This window comes from Trichoderma atroviride, chromosome 3, assembly GCF_020647795.1.
Source record: "Trichoderma atroviride chromosome 3, complete sequence".
In the NCBI taxonomy this organism is placed as follows: domain Eukaryota; kingdom Fungi; phylum Ascomycota; class Sordariomycetes; order Hypocreales; family Hypocreaceae; genus Trichoderma; species Trichoderma atroviride.
This window is the reverse complement of record NC_089402.1, coordinates 2499026-2516324: the sequence shown is the minus strand read 5'-3', so window position 1 is coordinate 2516324 and position 17299 is coordinate 2499026. Positions and strand designations below refer to the sequence as shown.

Sequence of the window (17299 nt, the reverse complement as noted above, 5' to 3'; positions counted from 1 at the left end):
AATCTGTATTACCTCATCCGCTAGCTGCGCTAAAGGTACGTACCTACCTGCATGGGCTGTAATGGGAGGCATGAGCCAGGCACTTCTTGTGGAACAGAAAGATGATGTCTTAAGCATATACAAGAATTTCCATCTCAAAAGCAAAGGAGAATCGCTCTTTCGCACGAGCTCTTACTCTTCACCGCTATCTTGTCGGTACCGAGAATCGAATAGATATTTGGCCTATAATCGCGTTTCCCAGCCCGGCATCTTATTTGACGATATGAACGACCTGTTCAAAGGCTTCGCAAAAGCCCATGCTGAGCAGAATGGATATCTGCTCGCGGCAACGCTCTCACCAATAGCCACATCATCGAATCCTCAGCGATTGAGATTGATCTGGAAGAGCAGCCATTCGTCTAGCGTTAAAGGCGACATCAAACACTTCATCAAGTCAAACACATCTCATCACCGAAGTCTGGATCACGAGGAAGTGAAAGGCTGGGTCGAAGTGTATGCCGCATATTGGAATGCTATCGGGGATTTTGTCGCAGTAGAAGATGGCAAGGTAGTATGAATACTGGTAACTGGGTGATATCGATGATAACTAATACTGGGGCAGTCAACATGGACCAAGGTCTATGAATCCTGGAAGGATTTAACATCCGCGCTGATCCGAGGCTATAACAGCTTTGGCTTCGAAGCGTGGACTATCCCATGCTTGTATGTGGTTGGCAAGTACTTGAGGTTATTTGCCATCAGGTCCGACACGGAGCGTAGCCGCAACGCTGGTGACAACTCTGGGGGAGCCGCCCTTATACAAGATGATTTTGACCCAGAGACCGAAAAACAGAGCCAATTAAGAGACTGCGAGCAGCACCTAAAAAGAATATTCACTCTTTGTCTCAACGACAGGTTTGTATCTGCCCTCAAATTGCCTTGGGGACTTTCTTAACTGTGTTTCCAGAGCCCCGCTAGAAGAATCCAGGAAATGGGGTATCTACTTCATTATCAACCTGCTATTCAAAACATATTTCAAGCTAAACTCCGCTTCGCTCTCACGAACTATTCTCAAGACATTAAGCGCGTACAAAGGAGACATGCCAGCGTTGTCGGCGTTTCCAAAGTCACAGAGAGTTACCTTCAAGTTTTACGAGGGGGTTTTATTCTTCTTGGAAGAGAACTATATCGAGGTAAATGGCTGTATGGCCTTGCTGTATAGCGTGTGACTAATGGCATATGGCAGGCCGAGAAATATCTTGTCGAAGCATGGGAGCTCTGTCACAAGGATGCGAATGCGAATCTAGAGTATGTTTTTACACGAGAATGCTGTTTCCGATAAGATGCTAATATATCCTAGGCGAATACTAACCTATCTCATCCCTTGCCGCCTTCTTACCAGTCATGTGCTACCCACAAAGGCACTCTTGGAGCCTTTCCCTCGCTTACAAAAACTCTTCCTACCTCTGGCCCAATGCATCAGAAAAGGCGACCTTCGCGCTTTTGATGTTGCATTACAGGAAGGCGAGGATGAGTTTGTGAAGAGGCGTATTTACCTTACTCTCGAGCGTGGGCGTGATATCGCTCTGCGTAATCTATTACGCAAGGTCTTCATTGCAGGAGGATTTGACGAGCTCAAAGAGGGCGAAACCACTCCAGTGCGTCGCACACGAGTGCCTGTCGCAGAATTCCGCGCAGCTATCTGTATGGGAAGTGGAGGAGAGCTGGTTGACACAGATGAAGTCGAGTGCCTATTGGCGAACATGATTTATAAGGTATGGCTCACTGTTGCTTATCTTCCCCATCTACTTGTTATGCCTTGGCCCTGACACCGACGTTAGGATTTGATGAAAGGCTATATTGCCCGCGAGCGAGGCATCGTAGTCTTATCCAAGAAAGGCGCTTTCCCAGGCACCGGTGTTTAACTTGATGTCGATACAAGGCGAAATTTGTTCGGTATCATTATGAATCACTCTCGGGGCCTCACCGTCAAGGCATCTTGCTGCCTAGTGTTTTTGGGAATAATGTTGGGTGGGTGGATCGGTGCGCGCGCCCGTTGCGTTACTCTAACACGGTTGGTGCCCAAATCATTACGAAAAACTACCTAGATAGCTAGCGAGGGTATACAAATGTTAAGAGGCTGGTGGTTCCTCTTCTAATGGTTGCTTCATCTGATAGCCTCACTAACTGGTTGGCCATCCGGACCTCTCCCGTGTGTTCCGCATACCCGTTGCTACCAGCCTCACCCACGTTTTCTTGTCTTGAAGTACTGAATGACTCATTCCACGAGCTTCTGAGGCATCTAAGATTCAAAAATAAATACGAAAAAAAGTGCCTGTGAGAAATATGCCTTCTTCATAGGTGCGAGTACGGCGAACAAAGACCGCTCGGCGGTTTATAGGAACTATGCACACTTCTACTATATTACTGGTAATGGATAATAAAATGTGATGAAAAGTGGTCCAATCTATGTCTTTAATAGGGAAATTCGTCAAACAAAAGAAATTTCCTATTTCCTCCCAAACCCATGTGCAGTTATAATAATTCTTCAAATCTCTTTTCCTAGGTTTAGCCCAACCTTGTGTGTTCAATCTCAGCTTATCTAAAATGGTATATAATCATTCTCTTCCAAATACCAAACATTCATCATTCCATACATACCATAAATTTCCGGTGTCGACAAGGAAAAAAAAAGGAAGCCGCCAAATTTTGTGGCGGAAAAAGCAGAGGCATAATCATACAAGGGGTAACAGTGCAAAGGGAATAATCATGAACTGAGTTGCGTAAAGAAAGCATCATACCAACAAGGAAAAACAAGGAAAATGAAAACGCCGCTGTTTTGTTGTTTTTGTGATTGATTTGGTATCATCTTCTCGAGAAGTAACAAAGGAAATAGCATTAACCCGTGGCCGGCTTGTAACGAGGTCGTTACATATGGCGGCTGGACCGCGGCGTGTTTCTTCTTGACCGTTAATCACATTGTGATCGATTGTAAGCAATATTTGGAAAGACCTACTGTACGGATGAGATATCATCGACGTGGTTGCAGAGGGCTACAAAGAGATCAAAGAACAACTGCGTGCCTCCGTTGAACATCTCCAGCTGCATTGTGCCACTTCGCTTGAAAGTGCTACGGGATCGGATGATCAAAGCCAAATAGTGTGCTCGCAGTTTGGAGTCAGTCTCAGGAGTGTTGGCGTATGCATATCTTGCCGAGGCAAGGATAGTGCTGCACTGGATGCCAGATTCTGTTTCTGTGTCAGAAGGAAGTAGGAGAGTGGAGTGGGGTCATCATAAACTTACGAAGACCTTGCTTGCGTAGAGATAGCTTCTTCAATTCATCTAATCCATATCGTTCGGCGGCACAATAGATGACTGTGTCCTTGAGCAGGTCACCATCAACGCCGCGATGATAGACTGTGCTCTCTGCAGCTTTTCTATCAGCATCGTTGATAGGCTCCAGTTCCCAACTATCTCGTCGCTTGTTATGCACCAAGCGGGGGGAAATAATCTCCTTTATACATGAACTCTAGCACTGAGCTAAAAATCTCGGGCTCTTCTTCTGGAAGAGAAATTCTCTTTGTGGAAGGATCGGTGTATAGTTTTCGGAGAGCATTGCTGAAGAAGGGGCTTGAACAGAGGATGTTTTCGTGGGCAGCAAAAAGGCGCTGCTCAGAACCGACAACGAGGGTTACGATAGACGAGCTCAAGTTGCTAAAGCTAATAGTCACATTATTAGTTTTTACAGTTTTGGTAAAAGTAGGGAGAGGCGGGTCAGCTTACCTGGTCATGACAGTGTCCTCGCTAAAAGAAGCGGAAGATGACGTGGCTGGCCTCCGGTGGCGAGACTCATGGCGCTTTTTGGTGATCCCGCTGTCTTTGCTAAAAGAGCTGCTGAAAGAAGAGGTGGATTTGGACACCTTGTGGCTCTTGGAGAAGCTCCGGCTGGAAGTGTCGGGTCGCTTGGAGAACATGGCGAGCCCCCTTTTGGATAGGAGCCAGATTAAACAGATTAATAAAATAAGGATATAACTGTCGTAAATGCAGGCGGTAGTTAATGGTTAAATCCTCAATGCAAACAATCTGAAGAAGGAGAAAAATTACAAGCGAGTCGACGGCTCCGTGAAAGCGACTCACTTACCCAAGGCAGACGAAGCCGAGATTTTTGCACAAAGCAGGGTGGATGCCGCAGTTTTATACGACTCCAGGCTCAAGCCCGGAGGCGCTGCCTGCCTGTGGACACCCCCCGGATCCGTTAGTGAGGCGACCAGGCGGCCTAGGCAGGTTGGCAGGGTTGGCGATAATGAGACGATCCAACGCGTCCGCTCGCGTAGAGTGGTGCACAGTAAGGTTTACAGTGCGGTACTGGGCGACGCCAAAATCTTGCGAAAGCACGTGATGCTGTGTGGCAGAACTGCTGCGCATTTTGGGCGGCCGAGGCGGATTTGCAGCCCAATGGCCACGGATCCCTGCCGAGCCTGGCGAGTCACAGCCGGAGGCAGGCAGCAAAATGGGGCTGGTTGATGAAGCCCCTTGTCACGCAGACAGTGCCGTTTCGACAGTGGCTGGAATTGTGGTGTGGAACAGCCTGGAGAGCCGTGCGGTGCCTGGAGCTGTGCGAGGCATCCGTGCCTATCACCGGCCTGCAGGAATGCGAGATAGTGCATGAGAACTATGGGGCCTATACAATATCCAGTTTTGGAGATGCACGTTGCTGAAATCGTTGAATGTGTGAAACTTGGCGTCATAAGAGTCAATTGAGATCAATTGAACCCAAGATTTGTCCTCAGTTGGGGCGGGAGCGGCCTTGAGACCATGGACTCTCTATCTGATTCTCACAAAGTCTGGCATCCCACAGCCGCACATCTCGGGCCGTGCTTTTGCCAGTGGATCATGGGATAGATTGCGTTGCAAGGTACAGGCCTTTTCCCATCTGAGTTTCTGGCAAGCTACTGCGTCAGCTAAGGCTGGTGCCAGTATCCCGTGTGAGTGCTGGGCGCAGACTTGACCACGATTAGAAGTGGCCGCCGTACTCTGAAGCATAAGATTTGGGTCCGCCGTTCATGCCCAACTTTTGCCTTTTGGCGGACCATGCGGAGATGGCTTTTGATCTACCCAGGCCTCTTGTGCCCGTGAAACGGCCAAGGCAATAGACCGTGCAATGGTGTGTTTGCCTTCTTTCCGTACCATCACATCGTTATGAAGAGCTCCGCGGACTGTATGCAGCTCTGCAAACAGCTGAACATCCTGACACCGCTTGTAAAGGATGCGCCCATGATCGGAGGGCACTAATTCGTCCTTACCACCCTCTACGATGTAAATCTCTGGTTTGTGGGCTTTTGTGGCTATCGTCTCCAAGTTTGCCCAGCTATCGAGATGGTTGCGCAAAAACGGCCAAAGGTGTCGATATGGTAACCACTTTTGTGGATACAGCGCCGTGAGCATTGCGCGGGTGTTTGTGAACGGTGTTTCTAGTAGCAAGGCATTAATTGGCAAAGTTGCAGCATTCTGAGTTTTGGCCGCCAGATTTGTTGCGAAGCCACACCCGATACTCTGCCCCCACAAGATGGCGATGGGATTGGGTGCGTCTTCTGTCTGCTTATATCGATCATGATGAAGCTTCGACATCCATCGAAATGCTGCCTCAGAGTCCAGATCGATGCCTTTTTCAGAAGGACGGTCGTGTGATGTCCAGTATCCTCTGTAGCTGAGGCAAACCATGGTATAATGAACCGGTCCCTCGGTCTCTGCTTTGAGTTGACGCATGATACCAGAGATATCTGGCAGCCGGGGAGGGAGAGATGAGGCGTTTCCTACTCTACGCCTCAGCTGCTCACGGTTGCTTCAGTACATGAGAGAGTTGCTGCATACCTTGGAAATATAAAATGTACACTGGCGTCTTTGGCGAGTTGTCAGACTTGTGACCGCAAGACATTTCACTTATACAAAGAGCAATCTCAGTGCCATCCAGGGATCTGATCCGGTCCTCTCGCCATTCGATCCCTCCGCACTGGCGTGAAAAGTCCGAAATCCGCATGCTCCGAGCATTTGGAGGGAGAAAGGGGTTGTAAATGATGGCATTCTGGAACAAGACAAGCATGATGCACTTGTAGCACCACAGGGCAAGGAATAGTCCGGTGAAGATGGCGGGTGGCATCAACACTTGGCCGACGTGGATTTGCCTCTTGACCATGCCGTAGCCATACTGGCATCGGACGACAGGTTTACGTGGCCGCCACGTCCATGGCGCTGCTGTTCCGTATCGCCTTGCTGAAGCCTGTATCACCAGCCCTCTGGGATACGCAAATGGCAATCGTGAGATGCGCATCACAGAAGGCCCAGATCCCGCAGCCCTGTCAGCGAACACGGCGGGGCTATAAGACACAAATCTGAAGCTGGTTATTCACATTGTATCCAAGCACAGCAGAGCATCTTACATGTTATCTTGAAAATGCAGTGTGGCAGCCAATATTAACAGCTTCCGTAAGTTGCCGTAGCTCGGCCTTGTTTACATGCAGGACAGAGACGAATGACGGCTCGGATCCATGTTTATAAGGATCTGGCACCCTGCCACCCCGCGGTAGCAGCAAACCTGGAACCATTATAGTGGGCTCAGGCGTCACTCGTCACTAAGCAAAAGCGCCACCCCGGCCCTGCAAGGCATTTTGAGCTTAAACTCTCAAACCCAACCTTGTGGAATACATAGGCAGCCATCCTCGCCTTTGAAGTCATGCTATAGCATCGTCATCTCTTCCTAGAAAATAACATCTTCTGCAGCCCAATTTCTCCCTCTATCCAGAAACCAAGACTCTTGCCGCCAGCGATCCTGCCTCGGTCTCGCACGGGCATCGGCAGCGCGACATGGAGGCCCCGGTCGAAAAAGAAAAAGAGCATGAGCGCACGGCTCACATCGACATCGTCGACGACAGGCCGTCTCCCCAGGTCGATGGCGAGCCCAGCCCGTCTCTCAAGGACAGCAAAGGCTGGGATGGCAAGCTCCGCATTCCCAAGTCGGCGCTCATGACCAACCCGGAGGCGCTGTCAGACCCGGAATACTCAGACGACAGCAATGTGCTGCACGGCGAGGAGATCCGAGCAGACGAGAGTAAGAGATGACAAACCTGCGCCATCGACTACTTACAAGAAGATTTGAGACTTACTCCCATATTTCACATGATAGATTTGCTCGACAGCGAAGCCTCCGATACCGAGGAGATCATGGCCACGCACTCTCGCATCGCGTCAATACCTGCTCTAAAGCTGGAGCGCTTCAAGAACGTGGTCCGCATCTGCCTCCGACAAAATGTCATTCAAGACATCGAGAGCCTCGACGGCCTTGCTGATTCCCTGGAAGACCTTGATTTATACGACAACTTGATCGGACATATTCGAGGTCTAGACAGCCTGACAAAGCTTACAAGCCTTGACCTCAGCTTCAACAAGATCAAACACATCAAGCACATCAATCATCTAAAGGAGCTCAAGGAGCTGTTCCTGGTCGCCAACAAAATCAGCAAGATCGAAGGCCTTGAAGGGCTTGATAATCTGAGGTCTCTAGAACTCGGCTCGAACCGTATTCGAGAGATACAGAATCTTGACAGCCTTAAAAACCTAGAAGAGCTGTGGTTGGCGAAGAACAAGATCACGGACCTGGCGGGGCTTGGCGGGCTTCCCAAGCTGCGTCTCCTTAGCATTCAGTCCAACCGCATCCGAGACCTGTCTCCCCTGAAGGAGGTGCCCGGGTTGGAGGAACTCTACATTGCCCACAACGCTCTCGAATCTCTTGAAGGCATTGAGAACAATGTCAATCTCAAGACACTCGAGATATCCAACAACCAGATTACCAGTCTCAAAGGTGTGGGCCCTCTCAAAGACCTTGAAGAGGTGTGGGCTAGTTACAACCAAATTGCGGACTTTGCCGACGTCGAGAGGGAGTTGAAAGACAAAGAAGACTTGACGACTGTGTATTTTGAGGGAAATCCTCTTCAACTTCGTGGCCCCGCTCTATACAGGAACAAGGTTCGGCTGGCACTGCCGCAAGTCAAGCAGATTGATGCTAGTGAGTGTACCCAAGCCCAACATCACCTGGTGTCACCACCTTCTAACTTGATTTAGCATTTGTGAGAGTTTAGGGTGAGGCTCACCCTGCCAATTGGAGTATATGATAATGGCGGAACGGACTATTCTGGGGGAATCTTGACGGCGTTTTATCGGACTATTTGATATGTGATAGCATCGTTCGCTAGAATAATGCAGACACCTGTGCCCCATTGATTTGAATCATCATGGGGTAAGATTTGTCTGTTGGAAGAAACAAAACCTTTTATCAGCTCTTGTGGTTTGAAATATTCTGATGATTATTTTCCATTACACACTGACTACGCAGCTTTTCTTTACAAGGCTGAAGAAAAATGAAAGGGCCTCAAGACTACACTGACAACGGATATTTACTGGCAGAAAGAACGCTTTTTATTATTTTGTTTATTTGACCCCCGCTTAATTTAACCAAAGAGGAACAGCTTGTCGGCAGAGAAGTACTATAACGAGATGTGAGCATGGTATAATACAGTACAAACGATGAAGATGTGTAACTCACGTTTGTGGGCTTGTTGAATCGGATGTTCAAATCCATCTCTGCAATCTTTTCCAAGTCGCTGGACTCCAGATCAAAGGTGGTCGAGTCCAGGTTCTGAGCCAGGACTTCCGGTCGAGAAGTCTTGGGGATGACGGCCAGGCCGCGCTGGGTGGCCCATCGAAGGAGGACCTGGGCGGGGGTCTTCTTGTGCTTGGCAGCAATCTCCTTGATGAGGGCATGCTCCATCAGGGGAGCGGCGCTCTTTGCACGAGGCATATCAAGCTCCATGAATCCAGTGGGGCCGAAAGAAGAGTAGGCTGTGACGACAATGCCCTCCTTCTGAGCAAGGTTGACGAGGTCGGGCTGTTGAAGGTAGGGGTGGTGCTCAATCTGCAGCGTAGCAGGGCGAATCTTGGCGTAGATGAGGGCATCGTACACAGACTGGGCCTGGTAGTTGGAGATACCGATGCTTCGGGCAAGCTTCTTCTCTACCAGCTTCTCCATGGCACCCCAGGTCTGCTGAAGGGTGGTCTTGCTCCATCGGACCTCGCTCTCGCCGTCATAGAACCATCCTGGCGGGTAACGGACCTTGGGGTCAACGTACTCGAGGGCAGCGGGGAAGTGGATGAGGAAGAGGTCAAAGTAGTCAATCTGCCAGTCGGCAAGCTGCTTGCGGGTGATGGGCTCGACCTTGTCCTCATCGTGGAAAGTCTGCCACAGCTTGGAGACAATGAAGAGCTCCTCACGCTTCACAAGACCCTCCTTGATGGCGCGGGCAACACCCTCACCACACTCCTTCTCATTGCCATAATCTGAATAGGAAGGGAGATATTAGCGCCGATGTTACTTCAATGACGTCTCTCCCAGCTTTTACAAGAAAGCGGGGAAGAGAGCGATTTGTTTGTATATCTCTCATTCACATGAGCCGAGACGAGACCTACCGCATGCGCCGTCAAACAGACGGTAACCAGCCTTGATGGCGTTGTAAACGGTATCTGCTGCAGTTGCCTGGTCGACCTTCCAGAGGCCAAAGCCCACCTGGGGCATCTCATATCCGCTGTTGAGCTTGAGTGTGGGCGCCATCTTGTCTGCTAGTCTGCCTTGGGTCGAGAAACAGCGATAAGTCTTGTTAACCGTTGAGGTGTTGGATGAGATGGACAAACGAGACAAGAGGAAAGAAGGTTGTGGTTGTCGGGGCTTATTTATGGACAAGACCCGAACTCCACACGAGAGGAGGCTCGCTCGGTGCCTCATGGCTGGGATCCTCTTATTAGCAGCCGCAGCCTTGTTATCTCACTAGGCCGAGTCGTTTTCTCCTCTCCAGCACAGTGGAATCCGCCTCTAGCTTGGCCAAGTACAGGTCAGCTGGGTCTCTGGGGACGGATGGGTGGATGGATAGGGCCTACATATGGAGAGACCAAAAACTCCAGCATGGCAATAAACCGTCAGACCCAGCCTAGCGTCTGGCGAATGGTGTTTTGCCGCCTATATGCATGAGGGCGGGTAGCAAACTAGCAGATCTAACCGGCCCGGATGCTTCTCTTCTTCACCAAATTGGGAGCTTGTGGCGGTGCTAATTACATCTTGGGAGCACTACAGCTAAGGGGTCCCGATCATATCTCGTCTCCTATTAGTGCGTTTAACTGCCTCTCAGGTTTTTGCAGTTGGTGGCTGACAGGCCCTAGTATGACGATTAGGCTTGTCGACTAGTTCCAAGTAATGACGCTTCTTTTCTGCACAAGTCCTCTTTTTCTCTTCTCGTCACTTCTTCTTACATCACCGAAAATGTCATTTGTGGATACGGCGGGCAAAAGGACATGACTATCGAAAGCTACGGCAGCTATTACATTCACCTAGAATTTCTCGAAAGAGAGGTCGTCGATATCCCCGGGTGATTGATCAGGCTGAGGAACCCCAATCGCTATTTAGCCTAAATTACCATGATGCTCCGCAGTCTAGGATACGGCTAATTGCTCCGGTTGGTTGCCGCTCAGCGGCTTCCGACGCCTCTTATGGACCTTGTATCCACCAACAAGAGGGACACATCTAATAAGAACGTCTAGTTCGTTCGAACGCTTGGACCTCTGATGGACTTGATTCATGATAGACCATGGGTCTGACTGAAGGTGAGGGATAAGATGACATCGTGTCGAGACCAGGCTATACTGCTGCCACGGGTATTTGCAATTGCCCTCTTTATCTTTTATCTTTTGTTTTGAGACAGTTGATTCCTTGTCATCTTTGCTTATGGTGACGACGCATTTTGAAAGCCTTTGGTGGAGACACAAGGGATCTATTTGCGGTGGCTTGTAGCCTCTTTGAGGGGTTGTTCAACGGCGGGGTTGCCTGTCTCTTTGAACTGGGACGATATCATCATCCAGGGGCGAAGAAACAAGAAAAAGGGAACCTTTGTCAGGTGAAATTGTTCGACTTGAACAACGAACAAGTTGATGCCTTCAAAAGAATCCGAAAGGAAAAATGAAGAAAGGACGTTGCGCCTGACCAAGTATGAGAAGGTCAATATGAATATATCTATTTTCATCAAATGCCTCTTTGTTGAGCAATCATGCAGCTCTTGTTTGTTATGCTTTTCACTCACGCATATAATATAGCCGCCGATATAGATTGCCAGGATGAAAACGTAATGCTAAACCATGCCCGCATATCCTACAATTGATCACTCACCATCCGTTCATAGCCAACATGTCATCACTGCTACCCCATCTCAACGTGCGCCGCAGAGCGGTAAGACCTGATGGTGCTCTACCTGCTAAAAACTACTTTGCTGTCCAATCAGCCCTGATTCGCGGCGACAGAGATGTGACACTTGACAATACGAGCAGAATCCTTTCACGCGACTGCGACGCACTTGCACTTCCCTATGAAGATCTCGATATGCCACAAGACCAAGAATTCGAATTCCCCTTTGCTGACGACTATTCCGAATCTCATAGCAATGATACTGACCAGCCAAGCATCGTGAAAGACTATATTGAACTCTTCAATTGGGATGGCTTCAGGCTCGAATGGGTCAAAGTCCTCGGCCAAGGTGGCTTTGGCATGGCCACGCTCTGGAACGTCATATTTGATGATGAAAGCATCATGAAAGCTGTCATCAAGATACCTATCCATATGAACGGCACATTTAGGGATGAGTTAGAGTGGCATCTTAGATATAGAGGCGCTTCCCATGTCACCCAGAGCCTGAATCTGCAAGAGATTGCTGACAATGTTAGACGCAGAATAAACAGAGAACACTTGATCAACCGGGGAACCAGATTCGATCAGAAGCAGCTGAATATTCTTGTTTTGGAGTACGCAGAGCACGGGTGTCTTTTTGACATCATGTCCAAGGCCTCATATTTTGATGTTCGGTTTTCGAATAAGGTGCTGTGGGAGATTTGGGAGTGCTGTAAGTGGCTGCTCCATTTCTGTCTTATCACATTGTGTGAACCAGGGCGAAATAAGATGAAGCAAAAAGGACAAAATTAACATAATATTTACAGTGGTTAAAGGTGCTGTGTCGGTAGCACTTCAGCCAGATTCAATACAGCGATGGAGCCCTGATAGTCTTGATATGATATTGAATTCGCTGGATGATCCACAAAATGCTGGTGAATTGCTAAGACTCAGTACATTGATTGATAGCCACGATGTGCATTTTGACTTGGAAGAGCAAAATAGTATACTCCTCCCTCTTCTTCTCTACAGGTGTGAGGATGCTAACAAACGGATGATTAGTTCTCATTGCTGAAGATGATCACCACTCGCATCATCCCATATTAAAGGTGAGTTTGGGAAATGTCAAAATGCCGCCTGATATGAGCTGACAATAGCCCGAACTAGTTTCATGATTTTGGAGCCTATAGCCATAAGATGAGCCAGTGCTGGGATTACTGGGAGCATCAAAACTATTGGAGAGCGAGAAGGTGTCCCAAAAATAATCGGACTCCTCCGGTAAGTTCTATGTGGATGCTTGAACCTGCATTTATTGGAAGTGGCTCATAAATTGTTAGGAAACTATTACCAAAGATTGGGACAAGATCGATCTAAGCCGCCCAGGTTCAATATTACAGTACACGGGAGACACCTTTGGGCCAGAAAAGAATGAGGTTGCAGGGCGATACGGCACATGGACGAATATCTTCACCATTGGCAAAATTGTCAGTTGCTTTTTCCTTTTCTTTGTTCAATCCCAGGACCACGCTAACCAAGACCAATTAGATGGAGTCTGTGATAACAAAAAGCTGGTCATCACACCCAATGACGACAATGAAATATGAGGCTGGGGACGAACGATGCTTCGGCGACTCGTATGCCTGGCGTCTGTGTCAGCCACAATATGAATACATTGAGCCGGAGCTTCTCGACCAGATTGCGCAATGCCAGTTTGAGAAACCAAAGGATCGTCCTGAGCTTAGCTATCTCTTGAGGCATGTGTGTAAGCGTAAGCATCTCGGCTTTGACGAGAGCGATGATGAGACGCGCTCCTTTTGGGACGCCTTTTGGGCACGTACGAGGACTAATTCAGATGGCCAGCCTCCGTCCAACCCTTTCTCAGACTCACAAGCTATGACAGTTGTGGGTGGAGATTCGGGAAGCCGGAGAGATTATCCCACTGACTATCCCACTGATCGCGGTCAGCGTGAGTATCGGTCAGATCCTTTTGCACGAACTTCTTTTCCACTTCCTCCAGCACCATCTCCTCCGTCACTGTATGATGAGATCGGGAACCCTCTCATTACACATGTTGCTGCTCTCCGACACAAAAGCAGACGATCGCTCCTTAGTGTTTCGTCAGAAGGGTCGTTGCCAGGCCCGTCCCGGAGGCCAGCCTTTTCCACAGACCTGCAAACGATGACATCAAATCCCCTAGCAAGCTCTCCAGCAGATATTTCAGCTTCTTTTGGCGGAATCCAGAGGAAGCAGCCGTCTTCTGGATCTTCTAGTGACGACTCAGACGGCAGGGTGCCGTTACATGAAACGAAAAGAGCTACAAACGATTTAGTTCCTGTCTCATCAGCATCTTCACTGAATGGAGGTGTTCTTCTACGAGGGACAAATAAAAGTCCCATAGTATCAGCATCGCCATCAAATAGAGGAGTGCCTTTACGAGAAACAAAGGCAACAAAGAAGAATTCAAAAACTTTCTTATTCTCATCGTCAGGGAGCGCACACACGACTTGGCGGGTATCGAAGAGGACGAAGAAGCAGCCAGTCAAATCAGTGAGATTCGCAAACGCGGCTGTACTCGACGATGTCATATCTCAATCTATGGGCGATGATCCTACGCGCCTGAATTTTGCATGGCCCATTATGTCCATGGCGCCAAGACGCATCCCAAATATTCTGGACATGGACGTGCGCGATGGCAATCGCCTTGCCAGGTATCCCGCGATATCGCCGAGATGCTTACCAGACGTTCTGGACGTTGATGTGCGTGATGGCAATCGCCTTGCCAGGTATGCTGCGATATCACCAGAGAGATTGGACTTGCCGCAGCGCAGTGGCGTTTTCTCATTTACGAAGAAGTCTGATCCGTCTTATTACGAGAGTATAGATGAAGAAGGTTCGCGGTTGCAGTTTGATGCTAGTATGATGCAGGCTAATAGTACAGGTTTTGCTCCGATGGAAGTTATTCCTGAAGAAACGGACAGTCGAATGGACTTGGATTGATACGGGGATCTGGCCAGGTGTGAGGCTGGGCAGGAAGGTGATTTTGTTATTGTGCATAAGGAGTTGTAGTAGGTTATGGTTACATGGCTTGATAGAGGTTTCTAAATATGTTTCGTATATATGTTGGGAAATGTTATTCAGCTCCCCGGTTCTATTACCAGGTACTCTGTCTATAGCTTAGTAAGACAATCAGCCCAAGTATTACATGCCCTTGGAAATGGCAGTAGAATTAGTAGAATTAGTAGCAGTAGCAGCAGTAGCAGCAATGTAGAGTGTCCCAGTATAGCATTCTTGTCGCCCATGATTTCCACCAGCCCTAGCCAGTCCACGTAGTCATTTGTACTGTCTTACTTGGCTGTCGCAACCCCCCATTTCGTCCAAAGTGTGGCTTGAAAAAGAACCGTATTGGTGTAAGTGCAATTCGCATAAATACGATACATGTTCCTCATCATCTAAGTTTGAGTCCGGATCCAAATTTCACATGACTATTCCAAAAAGAAAGAAAGAAAGAAAGAAAGAAAGAACTGGCCATGAATGGAGAATGCAACCATCACGAGAAGCCATACGATTATATTGGAGAGCAGACAGGTCAAGGAGATGATGAAAATGATGATCATGTTGTACTGCATCCAGGAGGCGGTTTATTGGCATTGAACCAATGTGACAGGCAGCTCAACAATGGTGTTGGATTTAAATGACAGTACAAATCGCTCGTCTTCTTCTATCTCGTCGAGAACTTGTAGAAGGATACTGGCAAGCAAAGAAACAATAAGGCCCTCGGTGGAAGACATTTGATTATTTGGTATCCTTCTCTGTGGTGTTCCAGTAAAAACGTGTAATCGGCCTTGAAAAAAGTGGCCTGTCGCTTTGTCGGCGTGAGGGGAGTTGTCAAAGGGTCTGATGCCGCTGCCGCAGGGGTGCCGGTATGCGTTGAAGGTTGTTCGTCATTGCAATTTGGTCGTTGATAGGACAGTAGCAGTGATGGTTGTAGGTGAGATTGTGAATGTCAAGATTCCTACCGAGGCTTTTGACATGGTTGTTGAGGCTAGAGGCGTCGTTGTAAATTGAGTGAACGAAAACGAACTTCGCCAAAGTAGACGTTTTCTTGCACCTGTCTATAGACCTTGTGGTTGCTTGGATGCTCCATTCCTACTAAAAGAGAGGTTGTGCCAAGCATTCGGGATGGGAGTCCATGCTAATAATGAACCGTAGAGAGCCATGTCGACTATAAAACTGCCGATTGGGAGGTCTAGAGAACAGGCATCTCGATCGTTCTAGGGGTTGTCCATGACTGATCTGCGGCGTCTTACTATCAGCATTATGTTGTCTCTACTAAAAGCGCTTGTTGTGCATATCATATATACATCGTACACATACCTTCATCCAAAGTACTGAGAATTAAGTGATGTGAGCAAACTCACGTTTTCGTCAGGCCCAGCGTGAGTCCAGTCGCAAGTCCAGCAATAATCACCAAGACCACCGATGAAACAATCACCAAGTGGCATTTTCGCTGTGAATCGCTCGGTATCCACTCCTCTCCATTCCATCGCCTCTTCTTTCTCGATGTTTCTATAGGCGGAGGTGTCATTTGCCCAACGACAGTCTTTTCGTCTCCATCCTCGCCTTCAGTCTTGTTACACTCCGTCACGGCCATTGGAGGAAGATCCTGAAATCCCGTTATATACGGTATTATAACCCCCCTGAGGTTGTGGGCCTAGACTCCGGCGAGGATTCTTTGAAGGTATGCGGAGCATTACTGGCGCCGGGGCGATGATGCTGCCTTCTTTGATGACGGGCATTTGCCCTACAGAGACGAGCGATGTCCGTGACCCAGCTCGGGTGTGAATCTTGGTTGAATGCGCCATGATTTAAAATGGTAAAAAGGGCAACGATCAATGAAGAAGGGTTAGCCTTTAATGTTCAAAGTTCATTAAAACTTGGACATCAGAGTTGGGCGATAGTTCTCATCCCCAGCATCAGAGCGCAGTATTTTGAAAAATGAAACGGATATAGTTCCCATGGCCACAGGAAAGGAGAGAAAGTGTTCCATCACCCCTATTATATACCTCCTGTCATAAAATGGTGTAATTTGTCCTTCGTCTGAGACAGTCTGCCAGCAAGACCCGCCCGGGACAGCAGCCATGAAGCAGCCTCGCCTCATTGTTCCCTCTAGACATATAATGATAAAGCCTAGAGGCGGCATGAAAGTTCACCAAAGACTCCAGCGTAATGCAGGGCGAGTAGATCCCCCGCCGATGAGATTAGATTCGAGGCTGGCTGAGCAATTAGGCGTGAAGTACTATTTCCACATGGAACTTACACAACAGCCGGGGGCAAGGCAATACGGTTCAGTACATTCACATGGCAAGCCCCTATACTATTCAGTACTACTATCATTTTTATTTTTATGTCTTTTTCAGGGAGGATTCCTTCTCGACTACGGCCATTACTATTAGCACCACGACTACTCAGGGTGACCGCGGGTGCGGTATATTAAGATTACATATGCAGGGAGAACCGGAAAAAGAAAGAAGCAAAAAGCACAAAAATAAGCCATTGATCAGCTTTCCCACGCCGTTGGTCGAGCAGCCAATCATGAGATTAAGCCCCCGGAACCATTGAAAGCGCCAGTGACGACTGGCTGAAAATAGAAGCCCATGGGGGGCTGTCATGTCTCAGACGTGCAGCTTTGGCACATAGTACGGTGGCACCTTGGGCAAAGTGTGCAGAGGTGCAATAACTCCAAATTTCTAAAATGGCAAAAAATAGAAAAATAAAATCTATACAGTATATACACAGTATAAATACTGTATTTTCCTAGTTACAGCGCCTTATATAATGTTATAGGGCCTTCGCAAGGCTGAACTATGCCCTTAATTTTTAGGCAGTACAACCACTTATAAGCTAGATGACCTTGATTGAACAAAATGACCTTGATCGAATTGATAGAACAGGATGACCCTGATCAATCAATTTAATCAAGGTTATCCTATTCTATCAGGGCCATCCCATTCAATCAAGGTCATCTAGCTGCAATACCTTCCGGCGCTTGATGGTTCCTATTTAAAG

At 48.2% G+C, this 17299-nt stretch overlaps 8 protein-coding genes across 8 annotated transcripts; 3 read left to right on the top strand and 5 right to left on the bottom strand.

The window, feature by feature from the left end:
* Positions 1-61: 61 nt before the first annotated feature.
* On the top strand, positions 62-2391 carry TrAtP1_006045 (uncharacterized protein; the record flags this gene model as incomplete). The annotated part of the gene is made up of 6 exons (XM_014082699.2): positions 62-547; positions 602-894; positions 947-1172; positions 1226-1287; positions 1340-1754; positions 1821-2391. 6 exons carry the CDS (start codon positions 62-64, stop codon positions 1902-1904), a joined length of 1566 nt encoding a protein of 521 aa, XP_013938174.2. The 3' UTR covers positions 1905-2391.
* A 516-nt stretch (positions 2392-2907) lies between these two features.
* Positions 2908-3953, bottom strand: TrAtP1_006044 (uncharacterized protein; the record flags this gene model as incomplete). The annotated part of the gene is made up of 5 exons (XM_066112959.1): positions 2908-2938; positions 2996-3227; positions 3283-3396; positions 3473-3699; positions 3763-3953. The coding sequence occupies 5 exons, from the start codon at positions 3951-3953 to the stop codon at positions 2908-2910; spliced, it is 795 nt and encodes a 264-aa protein (XP_065969045.1).
* A 220-nt stretch (positions 3954-4173) lies between these two features.
* Positions 4174-4404, bottom strand: TrAtP1_006043 (uncharacterized protein; the record flags this gene model as incomplete). Its single annotated transcript, XM_066112958.1, has 1 exon — positions 4174-4404. The coding sequence occupies one exon, from the start codon at positions 4402-4404 to the stop codon at positions 4174-4176; it is 231 nt and encodes a 76-aa protein (XP_065969044.1).
* A 636-nt stretch (positions 4405-5040) lies between these two features.
* Positions 5041-6307, bottom strand: TrAtP1_006042 (uncharacterized protein; the record flags this gene model as incomplete). The annotated part of the gene is made up of 2 exons (XM_014082697.2): positions 5041-5792; positions 5851-6307. 2 exons carry the CDS (start codon positions 6305-6307, stop codon positions 5041-5043), a joined length of 1209 nt encoding a protein of 402 aa, XP_013938172.2.
* Positions 6308-6840: 533 nt separating this feature from the next.
* TrAtP1_006041 (uncharacterized protein) lies at positions 6841-8111 on the top strand (the record flags this gene model as incomplete). The annotated part of the gene is made up of 3 exons (XM_014082695.2): positions 6841-7084; positions 7160-8038; positions 8095-8111. 3 exons carry the CDS (start codon positions 6841-6843, stop codon positions 8109-8111), a joined length of 1140 nt encoding a protein of 379 aa, XP_013938170.1.
* A 369-nt stretch (positions 8112-8480) lies between these two features.
* Positions 8481-9637, bottom strand: TrAtP1_006040 (uncharacterized protein; the record flags this gene model as incomplete). Its single annotated transcript, XM_014082696.2, has 3 exons — positions 8481-8516; positions 8576-9366; positions 9496-9637. 3 exons carry the CDS (start codon positions 9635-9637, stop codon positions 8481-8483), a joined length of 969 nt encoding a protein of 322 aa, XP_013938171.1.
* Positions 9638-11257: 1620 nt separating this feature from the next.
* Positions 11258-14230, top strand: TrAtP1_006039 (uncharacterized protein; the record flags this gene model as incomplete). Its single annotated transcript, XM_014082694.2, has 6 exons — positions 11258-11966; positions 12061-12237; positions 12296-12342; positions 12401-12511; positions 12571-12717; positions 12779-14230. 6 exons carry the CDS (start codon positions 11258-11260, stop codon positions 14228-14230), a joined length of 2643 nt encoding a protein of 880 aa, XP_013938169.1.
* A 583-nt stretch (positions 14231-14813) lies between these two features.
* TrAtP1_006038 (uncharacterized protein) lies at positions 14814-15884 on the bottom strand (the record flags this gene model as incomplete). The annotated part of the gene is made up of 2 exons (XM_066112957.1): positions 14814-15526; positions 15608-15884. The coding sequence occupies one exon, from the start codon at positions 15882-15884 to the stop codon at positions 15648-15650; it is 237 nt and encodes a 78-aa protein (XP_065969043.1). The 3' UTR covers positions 14814-15526; positions 15608-15647.
* Between the last annotated feature and the right edge of the window lie 1415 nt (positions 15885-17299).